Raw genomic sequence first — 21,963 nt, 5'->3', positions numbered from 1 at the left:
ATAATCACATTATATATATATATATAAATGACCTAGTGTCACCCTTGATAGCCGGAAATGATCCAGCTTAATACCCTAAGGGGTCGTTTGATAGGATGTACTAGAGATAAAAATATATGTATTATCATATAATACTGAATAGGATGTACAATTCATACATATCAATTCAATATATTACTAATATCATAGTTATTAATACATTGATAAACATGGTTAAAGAGATAAGTATCCTTGAGCACCAAACCAAAAATGGAAAAAAGTAATTCTGCATAATTAATCCCACCAGTACTAATACAACACATTCAGTATTATTCTTACACACCTACCAGACAATCCCTAAATGTCTTACTTTAAACACCAAATTTTGTTTGAGTACTTTAGAGGCAGAACTACAATGTCATCTATCATCTGCGGATACCTTCATTACTTTCGATTCGAACTACATGTTTCACTTGCTATTGTGACATAAAAGTAATGTATTTGATGTATTACATTATTCACCACTAACTTAAAGCTCGGATTTATTACTTATGATTCGAACTATGTGCTATAAGAAACACGAGAGAAATATATTTATGAAGTATTTTTTCACCCTAGAGTTAGAATTTTGAATACGACTTGCTTTATATTAACAACTTGATAATATATTTTTTCTTAGGAACGGAAGAATTTTATTTATTTAATTAGAAAGGTTCATCCATACAAAAAGGAACTGATCTAAACGTCATAATTCCAATAACATCTCTTTCGAGAGTGTTTGTTACAAGAGAAGAAAATGCTTCAAAAGCATAGGGTTGGTTGCTTGTCATATGTGGATCCTTCGTTTTCCTTCCGTATTCAGCTAATAAGTCTGCTACAGAATTAGCCTCCCTTGGGATGTACTTCAGGGATAATCCCTCCATCTATAGGAGCAGTAATCAGTAATCAGCATAAATATATGAGTATAAAAGGTTATCACTATATAGGGCATTAAGCAATACCTGAGAATCTGTTTCCACCAGTAAATATTTGATTTTTTTTACTTTGTGCCACTACCCCTGAAGCAAAGCTAGTAATTCTGCATGTTGGACATTCTGAACTCTAACTTTGCATGCAAACCCCGCAATCCAGTTGCTTAGATGATCTCTTATTACTCCTCCTATTCCTCCATTTCTAGTTTATAATTCAAAGGAACCATCAATATTTAATTTAAAGATCCCATCAGGAGGTCTACGCCAAGATATTGGGATCATATGTTTGGATAGTTTTTTTTGGAGGGAAGTGAGATAGATGATAGTATTTGATTGCCTAGAATGAAATCTTTTGGAGTGTGCTTGAATCTTTACTAATATTTTGTTTTTATAAAGTTTATTGTTTTCGTTTTTCCAAACATTCCAAAGAATGACTGGAGTTGGAATTGAAATGGGCACCTCGTGTTGGTTATTCAGGATTATGTGATTTGTGGATGTGCAAAGTTAGATGAATGTTTTCCAAGAAATCTTGATTGGCAAAGATTATATTAAATTTTTCCCATATGTGTTTTGTATCCGAGCAATCATTAAAAATATGTTTTGTGTTTTCTTCTTTATTAGGATATAAGGAGCAGTCTATTTGAAGCTTTTCACAGTCAAAGTCAAAGGTTGTTTTTACTTCATTTATTTGATTCTCTTAATAGATGTCGGACTCATATTGAAAATCGGAGCCCCCTTGATCACCTGAAGAGATTTGTAGGTAGAATTGGCATAGAATCAGCTGCACATTAATCTTCCTCTATGCTATCAATTTCATTATTTTTTATGTCCACATATTTGCTTTAAAAAGAAAGTAAGGCCTTTGCAGAGCTAACAATATTCCTAGCACATAAGACTACATAGATTGGGAGTTTATTTGAGAGGATGAGCCACATAAAGTATCTTATCTTGTTGATGGCATTGTTCTTCCAAATCCATTTATGGGCGTAATTTGTATCGCTATTTGTCTCATTTTTGTTAGCGAGATACATTGCATAAGATTTTCTAGAATATTAAAATGCCCCTCTAAGATTTGGTTCCAGAAGAAAGTGTCCACTTTGCACGGGGATATTTGAGTATATATGTTAAAGATGAAGGTTTTGACATTACTAGGGATGTCAAAATATAAATAGGAGAGATCCCAAGTATTATTTTTGTGTATATGGATTATTAATAGATTGGTTTTAGTTTTATTTACCGGTGTTTGTATGACTTGTCATAGCGAGTGTGAGGCTTCGATCCAATTGTCTTCCCAGAGGAGAATTTTTTTACCATCTCCAATTTTCCAAGAGATACCTTTATAAAATAGGGGATAAGCTTTTACAAGACTTTTTCATATATAGGAATCATAAGGATCGTGTTTTATATAGGGCATTTGATTTCTATATTAGAATATTCTTTAGCAAGAACTTGTGCCCATGATTGGTTTTTATTTTTTAAGAATCGACAATTTAAGCCTGCCAGTAGGGCAAATTTTATGGATACCCAATCCTCCAGAGCTTATGGGGGAAATGACTATGTCCTATTTAACCAGATGAAACTTTCTCTTTTTTGATATGGATCTCCAAAGAAAAATTCTTTAGATACGATTGATAAGGTTGCAAGTTTTTGGAGGAAGTAAGCTACATTGCATGCGTAAGTAGGAATGGAAGCTAGGATTGATTTGATGAGAGTGGTTCTTTGTAACACCCCCCAAAATTTTTCCCTAAGATTCGGACCTTTCTTGTATTCGTGTAGGGTCGAACTCAATTATTGTGAAGCGTGTGCATGAGTTAGGATGAGTTCCTAAGTAATTAAAGAGTGTTAGAGGTGATGTGGGGCCATAAGGGATCCTTAGAACCAAGCTAAGTCCAAAAGAATTCGTCTTGGGTAAGTTGTCGAAGGAGTTTGTATAAGGGTCGACTTCTAATGACTATATCATTTGAAATATGACGATCTGGGTGGCCTACGACCTATTAAATTAAAGGTCGTCGAGTCTTCTTTCCAACATCACCAAGAGTGTAATTTTTAGAGTTCGGAGTCAAAGTATATGACGATCCTAAGACGAACGGGTACTGTAGGAATTTCCAGGCCTGGGTTGTAACTGCAGAAAATTGGGTTTGGCGCTGTAGTGGCGCGATGCGCCACTATCGCGTCAGGAACAAGCTCAGTAGTTTGGTCCCTGGCGCGATGCGCCACTACGAGATGTGCAGGGTTTTCAAGTCTATTTTCCAAAACCCAAAAAACTTGGGCTTGGCGCTGTAAGGGCGCGACGCGCCACTATCGCGCCACAAAACAGCCCCAGTAGTTTGGACCTTGGCACGACGCGCCACTATCAGGTGAGCAGGTTTTAAGCCTGAATTCGACTTGGCGCCGTAGTGGTGCGACGCGCCACTATTGCGCCAGGAGCGTTTTAGCCTGTTTTCCGAATTTTTGAGAAAGGGCAATTTGGGTATTTCTCCAAATTATATATACACTATCCTTGGACGTTTTGGGACCATTTTTCAATCCCTCTCTCTCTCTCTAAAAGCCCTAATATTTTCCCTCTCTTCTTCTTCTTCTCCAAATCCATCTCCAACAAAGGGTGCCTTCAAGAGTTTCAAGGACTCAAGCCTCCCATTGAAGGCCTAACATCAAGGTCCCCTCAAAGTCTTCACAAGGTATGTAAGACTAACCTAAAATATGGATTGAGTTCTTCCATATGCCCATGTATGTGTTGGTTAGGAGTTGTGAAAGATTTGAACCTTCTAAGAAGGTTTTCTTGAAATTTTTCCTAAACCCTAGAATATCTTTATATACTAAAAATTGATGGGTGATTTCATGACTTGAATTATTAAATAGTCAACTTTCATATTATTGACTACAAATGTATCTTTGTATATAGATTCATAGGTATTGACGGTATTCTTGAGTTGAGTTTTGTTGGGAGTATGGATTCATGTTTCATTCACATGAACCCAAGATAAGATTTCTTTGTCATAATTGTCTTGAGGTTGAGATGGATGGTTTTGGTGTATATGTGTATTGATTGGAATGAAAAGAATGAATTGGATAGTTAAGAATGTCCTTTTGCTTCTATAAATTGAACATAGGACTAAAATAAGGATTTTGGAGTAGATGTTTGACGATTGATGTGATTATGTGATATGTGATTTACCTAATTTGATGTGGTTGGAGTCTTATGAACATTTTGAAAATAAATGATTTTGGAAATATTTTTGCATAAACTATTTATACACTATTTTGAGTTTAAAGAGTAATTATTTTCATCTATGATTTAAAAAGAGTTTAAGCATGAGTTGAGTTTGAGGAGTCTTTTAATTATTTTGACCACGAGTATTTTGAGTATAAATGAGTTGAGCATTTCTACTTTAAAAATGTCGATTTTGAGATTGAGTCGAGATTGTATAAATTTTAAAAAGAAGAGTTTGACGATTTGAGATGAGTTGATTTGAAAGAGTCTGATGAGACTAAATGAGTATTTTACTCACTTGATAGATATGAGCATATTGAGTCTTGGGAGGAGTATCGAGCACCGAATTGGGTAAGGGTATAGTCCATACTCGAACCAATAAACTACGTCGCCAAACGTAGGAGGGGATGGAACCGTTAAAGTCGGATGCTTCCCCAAAATTATTGTCCTGACATTATAGGACTTGGTTGGAATGGATCCATGATTCGTTGATTCGTCCATACCCTGGCAAGGTATGAATGGACGCGACAACAACGTCGGTTTGTTGTACTACCACTCGCTCATATGGTGATGGTTGTCGGTTAGAGAAACTCTTAATTGAATGGATTGTGCTTGATATGATTGGCTTGATTGTGATTGTAGATGATTGAGTTGAATTGTAAAACATTGCATAGTTTAATTTGCATATTTATCGAGTTGAGTCCTTCGAGTTGATTGCATATGATCGGATTGAGTTAGAGGAATTGTGATTGGAGTGTACATGAATTGGATTGGATTAAATGATTCAATTGAATTGTATCGTACATAATTAGACTGGATTGGATGGTTTATGATTGGTCTCTGCCTAACTGTGTTCTTACTTTAGACTTATGACACCTTATTTGAGTCTCTCTTATCTTTCTGATTTGAGATAATTGAATCGACGTTATTCTTCCTTGAGGTATGTTTCATTCTGCCATATTACATAATCGTACATTTCATGTACTGACGTCTATTTGGACCTGCATCATTTCATGATGCAGAGGCAGGTTTAAGAGATCGTCAATAGGAGCATCATTGGGGATCTATTCACATTCAACGTATTGGTGAGTCCTCCCCTACATTCGGAGGACAGCGCTCATGTTATTTTTGCTTTGAATTTAGCCTTTTCATTTTGATTTGAGATAGCCATGAACATGTCATTGGCACCAATTAGATAGTAGTGATAGAGGCTTCATAGACTAGATAGTGATGGGTCGATTGAGTATTTTGTTCCTTGAATTATTCTTGTCAAACTATTTTTTTATGACAAATATTAGAGTTGATTTGTTGGCCCATGGCCTTTATTCTTTGAGTTAGATTGATGTTTTGAGTTGCCCACCGACTATTCTCTTTATTTTAAGTCTTCCGCTAATTAAATAGATGAACGGATGTCTGATCAGGCTATGTGGTTCGCTTGGGAGCCAAAAATGGTTTCTGAGTGTCGGTTACGTCTAGGGTACCCTCTCGGGGCGTGATATTCTCCCTGCTAGAGATAAGAATCAAGCTTTCCAGCCACCTAGCTATTATTCATGTGGTCAATGATGTATTGATAGTGTAACGATCCAAACCATCGTTGATTAGAAAAGAACAGTTTATAGAAAAACTGAGTGGTCTGGTCCTGCATCATTCCGTCAGAGTGGGCATAGTTCCACTACGGCAGCACTACTCAGCGGGAAGTCAGCCGCCAGAGCAGGATAGTCGGGGTAGAAGTTAAATGTGCGAATTATTATTTCCCCTCTTTTACCAGGATGCCAAAAAGAGGCGAGGATTACCCCAAAAATCCTCAGAAGGCTGCTCTAGATTCGGGAAAAAGGGAAAAGAAGATTATAGCGCAAGAAAAATTCCAATTGGCCGAATTCAGGCTTACTTTCACCATCCCGTCCTTGAAAAGCTAGGATTTGAGCAACAATACTTCTTCACAAATGCTTGGCACCCAGGCTAGGTTTCCTTATATGATTAGCTTAAACTTGTGCTCATCGCTTAATATAAAGGTAATTGACGGGAGATTTCAAGTTTAGGCCTTCAGACACGGAGTATGGGCAGTTGTATATACAACCTTAGTTGTTAAATCTGATGTATACTATGTAAGAAAGAATTGGTTGGTCAATTAGAGGTGGGTGGTGGTTTTTTTCCCATCTATGTTTTGTTTTCCTTTTGACTGCTTTATTGAGTGTTTGCCTGCATGAGAATAAGGGGAGCAGTAACAAACTTAATGAAATGACTAAGTGCGAGAAATGGTATACTATGAACCTGTCAATTGTGTGTGTAACTACGTGAGATGGTTCATTCTAATTGTGTTTGTGATTTTGGTTGTGGTTGCTTGGACTGGGTGTTTCGACACATAGTTGGATTGGGTATCATGTTCTGACATATTATTGAATCGAGTGTGACGTTCTGACATACTATCAGTACGTGTTAATAGTTCTATGAGAGAATCATTTGATAACTATTATTTCGTGAAATAATGTGATTACATGTGCAAGGACGGAAGGATTGACATAGCTATAATTGATCATGCTCATTCTGTAAACTGACTCAAATCAAGGACTGAGAGTCTGAATGATACTATATTTATGACATGGTTGTGTATGATCTAGGGGTTATATTGTGGTTGTCTGTGGTGTTTCATGGATTCAAGTATGAGGTTGTGTGTGGTTAGGTGGAGCGTAGTTGTTATGTTGTTAAGTTGGGATTTGGTGACTTAAAGATTTGATTAGGTGGTGATCGTGTTGTTGTAAGTAATAGTGAGGGTCAGAAGCAGCTAATGGGTATGGTGGTGAAGTGACTAGGTTCTACCTTTGGAAGAGTGTTCAGTCTAGAATGGTTGGTAAAGTCTTGTTGCGTAACAGAAAACGGGTTAAGGGTCGTGTTGTTGACATATGGGCTTATGGGTGTAGAAGGATAGCATAGAAGACTTAGTGAGAATGTGTGTTTTGAGAACTCCCCTACGTGATAGACGGAATAGGCCTTGATCTGTCCTAGAGTTGGCAGCGAACCCACTAGGGGGGACAAGTGTTAGGCTTGAAGAACATCGGGAGGTCATTAGAAGATGTAAGAGTTGTGCATAAAGGATTAGCAGTGTATTTCTTAAAAGCATGTCTTCTTCTTGTTGATTCTTTACATTATGCGGTGGGTATCAAATTGACCGATAATGCCTACCAGTACGTGTTATTTGTACTGATATTACTCTTGCTATGCCACTTGACATAATCTAGTTGCAGAGTCTAAGATATTTCATAGGTGAAGACGAAGACGGTCTCCAACAACTTCTACTCTTCCTTCCCTACGGTGGAAGTTGGGTCTTAATTTCCATTTATGAGTTGTATTTTTAAAAGCTCTTGTACATGTTTAGACTAGTATCCTTGGGGGTGGTAGTATCTTCCTTGTAATTACATTTAGAGTTATAAATCAATTTATGAAATTTCAGAACTTTCCTAGGCTTTTATTTGTATTTCGTTAATCTTTCGCATGTTATAACTGGTTTGGGGTTGAGGGTTCTTCTATCTAGGTATTAGAGTAGGTGCCCGTATGGTCCGATAGGTTGGGTCGTGACAGATTGTCAGAACTCTTAGGGTGATGATTAGTAATTGGAAGTTCAATGTGTTTTCGTATTTTATTTCTTTGTCGAATATTCATTGTGGTAGATAAGATTTTGTGGTCATCTATACTTACATTTGTCGAGAAGATAATGAAGGACTTGTTAAAATTTATTTTTTAGTTGAATTGAGTAGATAGGGTATTAAAATAATGATAGTTGCGTTGATCATGTCTGCTTTGGCTAGCAGGATAATATCATCGGCAAATAATAGATAGGATATAGAAATGCCTATTCTCCCAATTTTTATCGGTTGTCATAGACTTTGTTGAATCGCATAGTTTATAAGTCTTGACAAAGATTCCATACATATAATGAATATGTAAGGTGAAAGGGAGTCTCCTTGTCTAACATCCCTAGTTGGTAGAAAGTGGATATTAGGTTTACCATTAATTAGTATTGAAATAGAAGAGGTTGATACACATGATATGATTAGATCTATTATACTTTTTTGGAAGTTAGGGATAGTCAGGGATTATTTGCTAGAAGACCATTCTAGTCTATTAAAAGCCTTTTGCAAGTCAATTTTTAAAAGCATTTTTCCAAGTTTTCCTTCTGATTTCTTTGAAGGAATGTATTGCTTCTTGAACAATAATGGTGTTATCTACGACTGTTCTTCCAGGAATGAAACTACATTGCTTAGGACTGATGATACTATCAAGATATGATTTAATTCTATTTACAATAATTTTTGCATGGTATTATAAATTGTGTTACAGAGACTGATGGGTCTATAATGAGTAATTTGCTCAAGATTTTTAATTTTTGAATTAAGGAAGATATAGTCTTACTTAATTCTTGAGGAATAGTATTATGTGTGAACGCCCTCATGCATGTAACAACCACTGATTCTTCTGTATCATTCTAAAATCTTTGAAAAAATAGAGGGTGCAGCCCATCTAGACAAGGTGATTTTAGTGGTTTGGAAGAGAACCCAACATTTTTTATTTCCTCTTCTGCTAGGGGTTTGACAACATTTTTTTTGGCTTCCGTAGAAAGGGCATTGAGGCATATCGATGGGATGTTGTAGCTACTTTTGATCAATATTTGGAAATGGTTATTAATAATGTTGTTTATGGAGATAGGATCGAAAGTCCAATTTTCCACCGTATCATTTAATTCTATAATCTTATTTCTACGTCTTCTATTGATTGTAGTGGTATGAAAGAATTTTATATTTACATCTCCTTCACTTAATCATTGAACTCGATATTTTATTTTCCAAAAAATTCTTCTCTTTTAAAGTAATCAATGGGCAGAAATATAAAAGTCACTTTTAAAAGAAAAAAGATAGTGCTTTAATTTCTTTAATTAGCTTATACTTCAAGATAGAGTTTTCCCTAGCAGCATCGATCTCAAATGCCTATTATAATTTCCAATCACTAAATATAACACCATATTATATTCCTCATTTGTAATTCAAAATGCTGTCGGTTGATGCATTTTTGTTTGTGGAAATCAAGGCTGGATGAGATGTAAAGTTACCTTGGGATAACAATTTAGAACTTTCCATGAAATAGACCTAGATGGTTTTTTTAAATAAATAATAAATATATTAAACATTACAAATATTGGGGTTAAAAAAAAGTGCATGTCAATATTGAGTGTCAACTTAGAACTTTCCTTGAAATATACCTAAATGATTTTAGTAGATATATGGCCATATGGGTGTCAAATAATAGTCAAATCTTGAGAGACCTTGGCCACTGCAAATCTAAACACTTTTTAGCACTTAATTAGCAAGAGAAAAAGGGGGAAGTTTCATCACACTTTATTTCAACTAGAGAGTAAACATAATACACAACTGATACGTTATGTTGCTCAGAGCTAATTATTAGTTGGATTTAATGTGAAATGTGAGTCAACACTTGAAGATTCTCATAAATTAATGTGGTAAAATTATCTCTTGGGAAATGAAATTTTATCTATATTGTTTATGTTGGCGCCCCATTTTAAAGTTTAAATTTGTCTTTCATGGTTTTTCTTTTTACCTAAATTCATTTGGGGTATGATGGCGGGTGATCAATCAAATAGGTGGCAATTTCAGTTCCTTTATTTTTTTAATCCATTTGGTATTCATGAGTTTATTAGTTCGATTAATTTAAATTTATACTGGATAAATTCACTAATAAGGTAAATCTCTTCCTTTCAAAAAGTTTTCCATTTTCAAAATTTGAATACGAGTTTTTTGATTAAGAATAAAAGAATTTCAACCATTCCACCTCACCTCTTGATAGTCGGTTTCAATTTTTTTGTTTCAATTTTACATGAGAACTTTGTGTGTGTGTTTGATTTTGAATTTTACTTGATCTCATGAAGTAATGAGTTAATTAGGACTATTATCCATCTTTAAGCTTTGGGATAATTTCAAAAATCTCTCCCAAACTTTGGTTTGTAGCACCAATATTCTTGTAGTTTACAATATTACATTACAGGGTTGCATCATTTGGAGCAAGATGTCCTTTTCTTAACATTAAATAATTTTTTAGATAGCTTAGCTTGGTGCCATTAATGCTGAAATGAGAAACAAATTTAAAAATCTACGTGAAAGAAATATATATAAATGAGAATGAATTGGCTCTCAAAATATTAACAGCTGGGGCCTGGGATTATTACAGAAAGTAAGACAATTAGTTGACCAATTTGACACGTGTTATCAACTTAAAAGCCTTAAATTTGATTTTGTTTGAATAATGACTTTTAAAATAATATAGAAATATATATACCTCTTATTTATTAGATATAAATAATTTATATATTTGCACAAATAAAAGCACTTAAATAAGATATCAATTAATTTCACGTAGTTAAGCAATTCTTCCATAATCTTCAAGGAAATGCTTATATAAATATAATTAGAAAATGTTTCATATGGGATAAAAATCAGATTGATATTTCCATAAGAAAAAAAAAATGTTTGTCTCATCTGAATGGTGTTAGAAAAAAAAATATTATTAAATAATTGATTTTATGTGAAAATTCTTGAAAAGTATCTAAGATGATGGAAATTTATGTTAATTACTTTCATGACTTTCATGTATTCTTTGTAAATTAACATTATTATGTTATAGTCATTATTAAACTTATCTTGCAAAAATCTTTCTTGAACATAACTCATGGTTTATCTTAGATAAGAGGAGATCGTTCACATGAATTAAGCATCCATCACCTCTAACTATAAAATTCGAGTGACCAACAAAACTAAAATATAGAAACTCCTGGAGGGAAAGGGGAAAGGGGAAAGGGGGGAGGGGGGAGGGGTGTAAAAAAAAATCGATCATCTTAAAAATTCATTATATTTGAAAATTATTTAGAAAGTCTCCAATTAAGTACTATGGAAAGAAAGATTTGATTACATGAAATCAATCGACATCTTATTAAGTGCATATATTTATGCAAATATATGAAGATGATATTATTTTTCAGCCCTTATAAATATTTAAAGGAATAAATAGAAATTAAGTGTTAAATTTGTACTCAAAATTAGGTGAAAACATTTTGGGTAGCATATATATAGGAGCCGTGTCTCATGCCGTGAGCAACCCGGCTGTTTCGGGGCAATACTTCCCACCTGCTTTTGTTTTTAAACATAAGGATTATTTATTTATATTATAAAGTAAGAGAGGTTAATTAACATCATTTTGAACAATAGGTCATGAATAGCTAATGATAAAAATTGAAACTGATTAGTTCTTTTTAGTAGGAGCACAACATTTATTGCTCTATAGTTAAATGGCAGATTCTAGCTGATTTTTTTTAGTAGAAAATTACTATAAATCATATCGTATAAGCTCACAATTATTTAAACACGATATTTAAATATTAATGATAAAAAAATAAGATTAATACTACCATTACCAAAAAAAAAACTAAAAAAATTAGCTTGAAGGATTTTTTCATCAAATATGTAGCCAAAATTTCTCAATAAAAAATAAGAAAAGAAGTGATTGGACATGATTTTTAAAATTTTTTTGTGTCACAAGAAATTCATAAAACGTAATTAGGACTAAAAGTTAAGTATACAAGAAAGTAAAAAGAGTAGAACATGTGAGTTTATATTGGGGTGGGTGAAGAGAAAAATAGAAAATGTGTAAATAATTGTTATTAGTGAAAATCGAATCCTTAACTTTGCTAAAGACACAATCTTCAAACTAGCCACCGGAGCTAAGCACCCAATAGGAGATTTGTTTATTGGGTGTTGAACGTATAATATAGTCATGTTTTGAAGAAATTACTATATATAAAAATAACTTTACCGCGAAATTAATGGATGCTCGAACACCCGAAAGGGTATATGTGGGTCCGCCCCTGTATGAATAATAACAGACGTGATATATAAATATATAATTGACAATTACCACTTGCTCTTTATGAAGTTTATACCAATCACGAGGGGTGTGAAAAAATAGAACCGAAAAAGGTGTACTGGTTTATTACTATTGAATTATTGGGTTAACGGTTATTTAATGGTTTTATAAAAAAAATTATTGAGTTATCGATTCGATATCGATTTTTTAATAGTGGGTTGTTGAGTAAACAGATAACCCATTAAGACTATAATAATTTACTATTTTAATTTTTACTCGTACATAAATATCAAAGTATCAAACAAAAGATATCAATATAATCACTATATCAGACTATCAGTAACCTATAAAATTCACAATCCACACTATTTCACAGTTTACACTGTATTTACCTTTTAGGCTTTAGTAGGTTCACAATGTCAAAATTCAAAGAACTAAGAACGGCGGCAGCTGCGATTTGCAACGACGACGTTTAGGCGACGACTAAGATTGTGAATTGTGAGTATTCACATCAAGAACGTCTGATTTGCTTGTTTCGATGTATGCCTATATGACATCAAATTGTTGGAGAAGTCCTATATTTATTTTGAAAGCATCTTCTTATTGGTTAAATCGAAAAATCGAATCATTAAAGATCAAAAGCAGATAAATCAAAAGTCCATAACAAATATCTTATTGATTTAATTATCAGTTTAGCATATTTAAAAATTAAAAATCGATAAATCAAATCGAATAATACTTAAAATTGAACCGAACCGACCGATGCACATGCCCCTATCAAATCACCACGTATAATAGTATATTCAATGCTACTATTGTAGTAACTAATTCCTATGCATTCACAAACTTTAAATTTTAAACTTGACTATACTAACGAGTTCGGCATCAAAAAGGATAATTTTTTGGATATAACATATCAAAATGGACCCTGTATAAAAATATGCATAAAAAAAAATATTTTGCTCGAAAATTGGCGAAGAACCGTCTCTTACACCGTTAAGATCTGTTTTTTCCAAATATAAAATTAAAAAATAATTTCAAGGGTTCGTCAAAACATAGGCGAAGTACAATTATTATTTTTTAGTTATCTTGTTATATATTCATGTGAATTTTTCAAGATTTCTTAGAAATATTCACGTGAATGGAATGTCTCCTTGTCACTATAATCGTTCGGTATAAAGAATTGTTTCGCCTCATTGGAGATCTTGAAAAGTCGGGATATTGTTAATTGCAGAAAATAAGTTTTTCCTGCTCAATGTTGACATGAAGTTTTTAGAATATTGGGAGCGGACCAACATGGACACAGTTAGAATAATGTAGTACAGTATTGAAATTTTAACATTTACATGCAGTGGTAAGGATGGAAATGTACACACAGTTACTGCTCAAAGTCGAAAATGTTCTTTTAAAATATAAAGAAATTATCATATGTCATGTTCGCATGCCATAAAATTTTGTGATATGCGTGGCATTGAGCCAAAGTCCTATGTTAGTAAGTATGACAGTTCAAAAAATTACAAACAAACTTACAACAATATATTTTTTCCATTGGCCGATGAGTCATATTGGTCACTTACTCCATTCAATTCAATTGTAAATATTTAATATCTGAGAATTTTTAAGCCAATAATACTAGGTGTCGTAGAAATGAAATGAATATTGCTCCAGGTTATATGGTACAAAGAAGAAGTTTATGTAGGTAAACTGGTTATAAGAGAAATCATTGTCCCCGTTAGTCTCAATAGTTTTTTACTTTTTTTTAGTAAATAAATAGTAAAATAAATTTCATGAAGAAAAAAGGTTTTCAATAGTTTTTTTTTTTTTTTTTTTACTTCCTTCATTCCATTTTACGTGGCATTCTTTGACTAGACACGATATTTTAAGAAAAAAAACATTTTGAAACTTGTGGTCTAAAATAATACTTAGATATTTTTATCGCTGACATTCATTTCATTAAGGTAAAATGAGAATTTTAAAGTTAATTGTTTCTAAGTACAGTAAAATGACATTCTCTTTTAGACGGACTAAAAAGATAAGAGTGTCACATAAAATGGGACAGATAGAGTATTAATTAATCTTTAAGAAGCTCCATGTTAAGCTTTAGTCTCCAAGCATTTGTCATCATCAGAGCAAATTAAATTGTTGACTGTACACAAATAAATAGCAACATTCATTTGATGATAAAAAAAAAAGGTACATAATTATTTAAATATATTTGTCAGGCATCCCATCCTTCGATTGATAAAGTTCGTTCGCTAAAACATGACTATCTCTTTCAAATTTCATTATTGTGTGATTTGTTGATGCAACTTATTCTTCAATGAGCTTTACGAGGTAATATGTTCAATGTCTTACAAGTATCCTATTGTTCTCCTTTAAAATTTGTTTGACAGTAAGATTGTCGTGTTGAACATCGTAACACTCCATAAAGAGTGAATATCATTGTGGTATGAGCTAGCGCCCCCAACTTTTCAAGGTCCCAATTGAGGTGAAACGATCTTTGTACCAAAGATTGTAGTGACAAAATATTGAAGATTAACATTTCCAAGAATCTGAAAAAATCAGCAAGGAAAGATTTCATTAACGTGAATATTTTTAAGAAATTCGTAAGAATTCATGTGAATATATAAAAAGCTAACCAAGAAAATGTATTTCACCCATTTTTGGGCGAACCCCTGAAATTTTTTATTTTTTATTTTACATTTGGAGAAAACGAACGTCAACGGTATAAGAGAGATTTCGTCAAATTTTGGGTGAAATATCTGTTTTAGTGCATGTTTTTAGACGGGTCTATTTTGATATGTTATATCCAAGAAAATTTCATTTTGATGTTGGACTCTATACTAACATGAAGATTAAATTTTATTTGTAGTTGAATTTTAATTTGAATAGAAGAAATTTGTTTTTATTTTTATGGAGTGAGTAATTATTAAAAAAAGAAAATATTTTAATAAATTATATCGATGGGGATGTAAATAAGTGCAAAGGTAATGTGCCCAATAAATAGTGAAATCGTGGTGTAAACAAAAAAAGATTTTCAGCAACTATAAATCGTGGTGCAGACACTAACACTTGATTGGATGGTGGTTTTTCACGGTATGATATGGTATGGTATGATATGGTTAGTAAGAGAATTATATTTGTTTTGATTGTTTTTTTTAATTGGATGGCATGATATGGTTTGGTTTCATGTTTTGTAACCATGATACCCCTCATTTTTTGAAACCATCAATTTGGTGGTATCTCATTGTTCACTTTTTTATATACTCTTACTTAATTTTAAATAATTCTAATTTATCCTTTATTCTTTATAAACGTTACCTTAATATATCTACTGCTTTCACCGTCGTATTATTAATTTTTTCTCCTCCGCAATAATTTTTTAACCTTCTAGGGATTTCAAATTGATATTCTCTCTTTAATTGTGCTCATTATCTCCCGTGGAATCAACACCTTTGCAGGTTTCTCTTTAGATTTCTTATTCTCTTTTACGCTCATAACCTTAAAATTTAGCCACTAAAAAACCCTCATTTGAAAAGATAACTAATGTGAGAAATATAGAAGTCAAAAATGGTTGGAGAATGTCGAGTAACTAGTCGACTTTAGGATATAAGATTAGAGCTGGAAAATGATAAATTTAATATTTATAATAATTAAGGGCATTTTCATAAATTTATCAGTTACGATTCAATATCATACAGTCAAATCAAATAACAAAATTATCATTAAACAATAGCAATCATACCGTCTATTCAAACATAATATTATACTATATTGTACAATACCATACCATATATTATGAAATAATGGGAAACCATCATCCAAACAGAGTGTAAATCCCCCACCTCGTGCGACTAATACTCCCTCCATCTTTACTATTTTCATTATATTAAAAATAGATATCCAACAATACTTGTGCAGTTGGGAAAATCAATGAATTATTCATTCATTTGTGTCCATTATTGTACCTTTGTTATTAGATAGTATTCAATATCTAATATATTTTCAAAAGCATTAAATTTAATATTTTCAAAAAATATCATTTATTTTTTTTAAGATATGTATCAAATAAATAATTGATAACTATTATTAAACGGACGGAGTATAACTCAATCCTACAACTACTAACGACATTTTTGTCCATTTCCTATATATATATATATATATATATATATATATATATATATATATATATATATATATATATATATATATAATTGTCACAGCATCCAAACATGGTTCATTTTTAAGTGGGGCTCATCCCATGTTTCCTACTCCATTGACCTTTATTTGACAAAAAGTTGAATTGAAAGGTGGAAGGGTGGCCATATCGCCGTCTTGCCATCATCCTACCTTACCTATGGTAAATTAGAAATAATTCGTCATGAGTAGTTTGGTATCAAACTGTCATGAGTCATGACCCCAATTTATAATTCATCATGAGTAATCTTTTTTTTTGTTTTGTTTTCTCATTTAGTTTTTGGTATTTTTATTAAAATTTAATTAATATAAATTTGTGATGCGTAAATTTCATTCAAGGGGAAAGCGTTTTTTATTAAAGATGTTTTCATACTCAGGTCTCAAACTCAAAACTTATGATTAAAAAAGGAACAACCTCATCTACTGCACAATATTCTTTACTGGTCATGAGCAATCTTTTGTTCATTATTGTCGAGTTAAATTCTCTTCGTTTTATCATTAAAAAAAAATCTTTGTCTGTTCAAACAAGAAATGAAATATATATACTACATTGCAAAAAGGAAAAGGCCATAGCTAAAGATTTAAAGACATTCACATGGTTTATTCTAAGCAAGAAAACAAATGAAGAGATTTAATCCTCACTTTTCCAATATTGGCAAATTGAGTTAAATACTTATAGCTACACATTTTAAACTTTTGACAAAATACTACCTACTACATGCTTCACTAATAGTAAAGTCAACTAAATATTTGAGGTCATAAAGATTTTGGATATCTAGGATTTAATTCTTTCTAAGTAGAAAGATAGTTTGTACTCTTCTTTTACTAGTTTATTTTAATAAATCAAGAGAAAATTAATTATATTCTTACCATTTACCCTTTTCATTGAACAATTATTTTTCAAACATATTGTGATTTAAAATATAGTTAATAAGTGTAAGTAGAATAAATAAATACTTACTTGATTACTTATATTTATTTTAAAAGGGTGTAAATATAAACTGGCAAGTAAAAAAGAGACAAAAACATTATTAACAGTTTCTCTTTGTGTAGTACTACATTTACTTGATAAACTCGTGTCCTTTTTCATTAAAAAGAAATTAATACTCCCAATTCTCAAAATGGAAAATATCGAATCACCATTGTTATTTGCTAAAAGTCAAACTGTTGGAAAATATTTCCTTTTTTTACTTGTTTGTTATTATGGTTTTGGGAATAACTTGTCTGCTTCTCAAAAATTTTACACACTTATTTAATTCTGCAGGCAACATTTGAAAAAATAATTAAAAATTAACAGGTAAGAAGAACCATGAATTTTGTATTATTTTAAGTTCCCTTCAAGATTTGAAATTTAACTCCTTCATTACTACAAATACAAAGTGCACACTGCACACTCATCATTTCCCATTTCCCCCTAACTTTTTTTTTTCTTTTTTCATTGTTCTTCTTCTTCCATTTCTAATACTTTGCTTTCTCCACACCCATCTCAGAATAATTCTTGTTTTACTCCTTTATCAAGTAAAGAACCCTCAAAGAACAATGATTCTAACCAACTTGTTATGATTATCTCTCCTTCATTCTTGCTTGCACCCCACAACAATTCTTTTAATTTTTCTTATAAAGATTGTATTTTTATCAAGAAATTGACAAGAATTCCAAGATGTCTGAAACCCCATCTCAGAAAGAGTATGAAAAAGTTACTTTCTTGATTGTTGTTAAGAAAATAAAGAGATTCAGGCTGTTTGAACCTTCTCTGAGTATTCTTGGATTCTTTTTAGTTATCTGTCTTGTTTTGTGTTTTGCCTTGTTGGATTACAGAAGTGTGGCTAAAGTGTTGAAATTTTCTTCAGAGTCTCAGAAGAGGTTTTTATGGTTGAGATTTGATAGGCCAATTTCTGAGAGGAAAAAGATTGATTTTTTGAGTGAAAATGGTTGTGGTTGTAATGTTTTTGATGGAGACTGGATTTGGGATGACAGTTATCCTTTGTATAATTCTAGAGATTGTAAATTCTTGGATGAAGGTTTCAGGTGTACTGAGAATGGAAGGCCTGATTTGTTTTACACTAAATGGAGATGGCAGCCTAAAGCTTGCAATTTGCCCAGGTTTTTATCCAAAGTTTGTTGTCCATACCAGTAGTCGTAGTATTGCTCTTGTAGTTTCTTGTCTTTCGATTTCTGTTACTATGTGTTGTTTGTTGTACTTCAATTATCGTATTATGTTGTTGTAGTTGTTATTCAGAATGCTTTGTTATGCTTTCACTTCCGATTATTCTTTTTCTCGATTGCTTTGGATTGTTTTTCCTTGCGTCGAGTATTTATAGGGTTAAGGTGTTTGCATATACTCTACCCTCCTCCTAGATCCACTTCATGGAACTACTTGTTGTTGTTGTTGTTGTTTTCAAAAGTGTGTTTTGTATTTTGTGTTTATCTTTATTTGCAATGTGTTTTGGAGAAAACTAGCATTGGACATATCAATTGTGGGTTCCTTTCTGGTGACACGTGTTTTTAATAAAATTTGCATTTGTCATTTTTCTTGTAGCTTATATTCCAGCATTTATAATGGTGTAATCACTCGAATTAATAATATGACTTTCTGTGAAAGTGACATGATTGTGATTTCTAGTCAACATTCACAATATTGATTTCTCAAATCAAAGGGGTAGTGCTAAACTTGTACAACCACAAATGTTGGTATCAAGTATGAAGTTGTTAAGTTTTCAAACTGTTTTGGTACAAGAATTTTGTTCGGTTAACTTGAGTATCCTCTGTTCTAAATCTATATTAATTTAGGATATTAATATGATTTATTCAGACCTATGTCTTGTTTTTCCTTGTTTCTCCTCCCTTGTTCTTCTCTCTTAAGCCGAGGGTCTTTCGGAAACAGCCGCCCTACCTTTTAAGGTGGGGGTTAGGTCTGCGTACACTCTACCCTCCCCAGACCCCACATGGTGGGATCACACTGGGTTCGTTGTTGTTGTTGTAATATGATTTATTCAGACCTCTTCTAGTTTTCAACTTGGATTACTGAAATGAAGAGAAATTGGGTTGGTTGTTAGTATGTGACACAAAACTGCTAATCACTTTGTTCTTATCATTTGCTTAATTTGCTGGAAACTTTTGAATACTGCATTTAACTTTTGCTTTGATAAGTTTGAATGTTGTATTTACCTAGTTTATTGCTTTCTTGGAGAAATACATTTTTTGATTTATTTAGGCCACATCTTTCGAGATATGATTCTGAAATTTCTAATTTTTTATACCTAGAGATTAGAGTATCATTTGATCTTAAAAGTCAAAATTCAACTAAGGAAACTAGAGATTTACTTTTCCACTCCATGAAACAGATTTGATCCCAGGACCATGCTAGAGAAACTGCGGGATAAACGTATAGTGTTTGCCGGAGACTCAATTGGGAGAAACCAGTGGGAGTCTTTGCTTTGCATTCTTTCTTCAGCTATAGCCAACAAGGACAACATCTATGAAGTTAATGGCAGTCCTATCACGAAACACAAAGGGTTCTTGGTCTTCAAGTTTGCTGATTACAATTGCACAGTGGAATACTATAGGGCTCCGTTTCTTGTGTTGCAGAGTCGACCTCCTGCTGGAGCCCCGGCCAATATAAGAACAACTCTAAAGTTAGATAAAATGGATTGGAACTCTTTAAAATGGAGGGATGCAGATGTCATTGTTTTTAATACTGGACACTGGTGGAACTATGAGAAGACCATAAGAGGGTACCTCTTTTCAACTTATAAAAAAAAACGTGTTTTTACTTTCAACCCGTGTACGCTTCTCAAGATGAACTTTTAATGTTATTAGTTTGTTGCTTCTGTCATGCTGAGTAGAGCATTCTACAACTAAGCAGTGTCTTTGATGTGGTCATTGTCCATCATTTTACGATACCGTGTTATCTTATTTATTAACTTCAAAATGAAAATGTCTTCAGGGGTTGTTACTTCCAAGAGGGGTCAGAAGTGAAGATGGATATGAAAGTGGATACTGCCTATGAGAGGTCTTTGCAAACGGTGTTAGACTGGGTAAGTCGTGAAGTTAACTCCAACAAAACACAAGTCTTCTTCCGGACATATGCCCCGGTACATTTCAGGTTGGTGATCTCAAGCTTCTTCATCCTTGCTAATTTGTTCTTGGTCCTTTAATCATTACACATTTCATACCTCTACTAAGCTTGCAGTCATGACATGACTTGGTCAGTGATATAAGCATTACTATACCCTCATGTTGACAAACCCGGAATTTCTGCTCCTTGAGGATCATTAGACATGACTATGACCTCGATAGGATGGACTTGATACATAGGTGAACATCTAGCTATTTCAATTGACTTGACACTGGAGTTGGCTATTGGTCGGAGCACCTTCTGACTCATTATTCTGTACTTCATAGCATAAGCTGAATTACTGATCTTTGTTTGTGCACTAGATCTATCTTTAGTGGTCCAAAGGACGAGAACCATGGTTTTGGTTTCGTTCAGAACTTCAATATGCTGACCTTTAAATAATCTATTAACAAAACTATATATTGCGTTATTTGCAGAGGTGGAGACTGGAGAACTGGCGGAGGCTGTCACCTGGAGGCACTTCCCGATCGAGGTTCTTCATTGGTGCCACCCCACACATGGGCTCGATACAGTATATTCCGTGATATAATGTCAACTCACTTAAACACGACAAATCAAGGAGCATTACATGTTCTAAATGTAACACATCTAACCTCCAGAAGAAAAGATGGGCATTCATCTATGTACTATTTGGGTCCTAACGTAGGCCCTGCGCCAATCAATAGGCAAGATTGCAGCCACTGGTGCCTTCCGGGAGTCCCAGATGCATGGAATGAGCTACTGTATGCCCTATTTATGAAGCGAGAAGCCACTCAATCTTTGAACACATCAACTATCCAGGTACAATGATCCGAGGTTGCTTCTCCGAGGTGTGCTTTAGCTTATACATGCTCAACAGGACTAAGACGTGTTAAATATAAAGATGCTTGTCCGATAAAATACAGAATCGAGAAGATACAACAATTACCAGACACCAGAGGCGAGACAAGAACCTGCTGTGAATATCTCATTGCTGTTTCAAGACTTGCTTCTGTGTAGATTTGGTATTTTAAACTGAAGATAAGCCCATTTTTAGGGGTAAGATGTAAACAGGGTCATTGAATAAAATAGATAAGCTCATAGATAGGAGATTAGGTGTATGTTCAAATGTAGTGAAATTTTGGGTTACAACTTGTAGCTGAACAAAGAAAAGAATGTTAAGTTGAAGTAGCTCTGTCAATTAAGCTTATTCTGTCTAATATTCTTTGATTGCCTTCAAATAATATTTTCATTGACTATAGTTTCCTTTTCATAGGACCAAATGGCATACATTTGTAACATACTTTTTTTTAACACAAATATAAACGACAGACTGAGCTTGTCTGGTAATAACATACCTTTTGAGTTGCTGACTGATGGAGAAAAATATTTTGATAAACCTGGAAAGTGAACTATTAGATGAATTAAGTAGCATTTAAGTTAGAAATTTAATTCATGATTCAAACAGAATTTCAATTGAGAATATATTTTCCTAATCTTTCAAGTTTCAAATAAACAAAAGGTTTTTTTTACATAAATGAACTTTTTTAGATTAATAATTACCCCTTTTTAACGTATTTTTT

At 33.1% G+C, this 21,963-nt stretch overlaps 1 protein-coding gene across 1 annotated transcript; it reads left to right on the top strand.

The window, feature by feature from the left end:
• Nucleotides 1–17,563: 17,563 nt before the first annotated feature.
• LOC129887154 (protein trichome birefringence-like 11) lies at nucleotides 17,564–21,604 on the top strand. The gene is made up of 4 exons (XM_055962125.1): nucleotides 17,564–18,387; nucleotides 19,629–20,018; nucleotides 20,231–20,389; nucleotides 20,839–21,604. Exons 1-4 carry the CDS (start codon nucleotides 17,945–17,947, stop codon nucleotides 21,209–21,211), a joined length of 1,365 nt encoding a protein of 454 aa, XP_055818100.1. The 5' UTR covers nucleotides 17,564–17,944; the 3' UTR covers nucleotides 21,212–21,604.
• The last annotated feature ends 359 nt before the right edge of the window (nucleotides 21,605–21,963 follow it).

Source organism: Solanum dulcamara, chromosome 4 (assembly GCF_947179165.1).
Source record: "Solanum dulcamara chromosome 4, daSolDulc1.2, whole genome shotgun sequence".
Lineage (NCBI taxonomy): Eukaryota > Viridiplantae > Streptophyta > Magnoliopsida > Solanales > Solanaceae > Solanum > Solanum dulcamara.
Note: the sequence above shows the minus strand (reverse complement) of the source record. Positions and strands in the feature narration are given on the sequence as shown.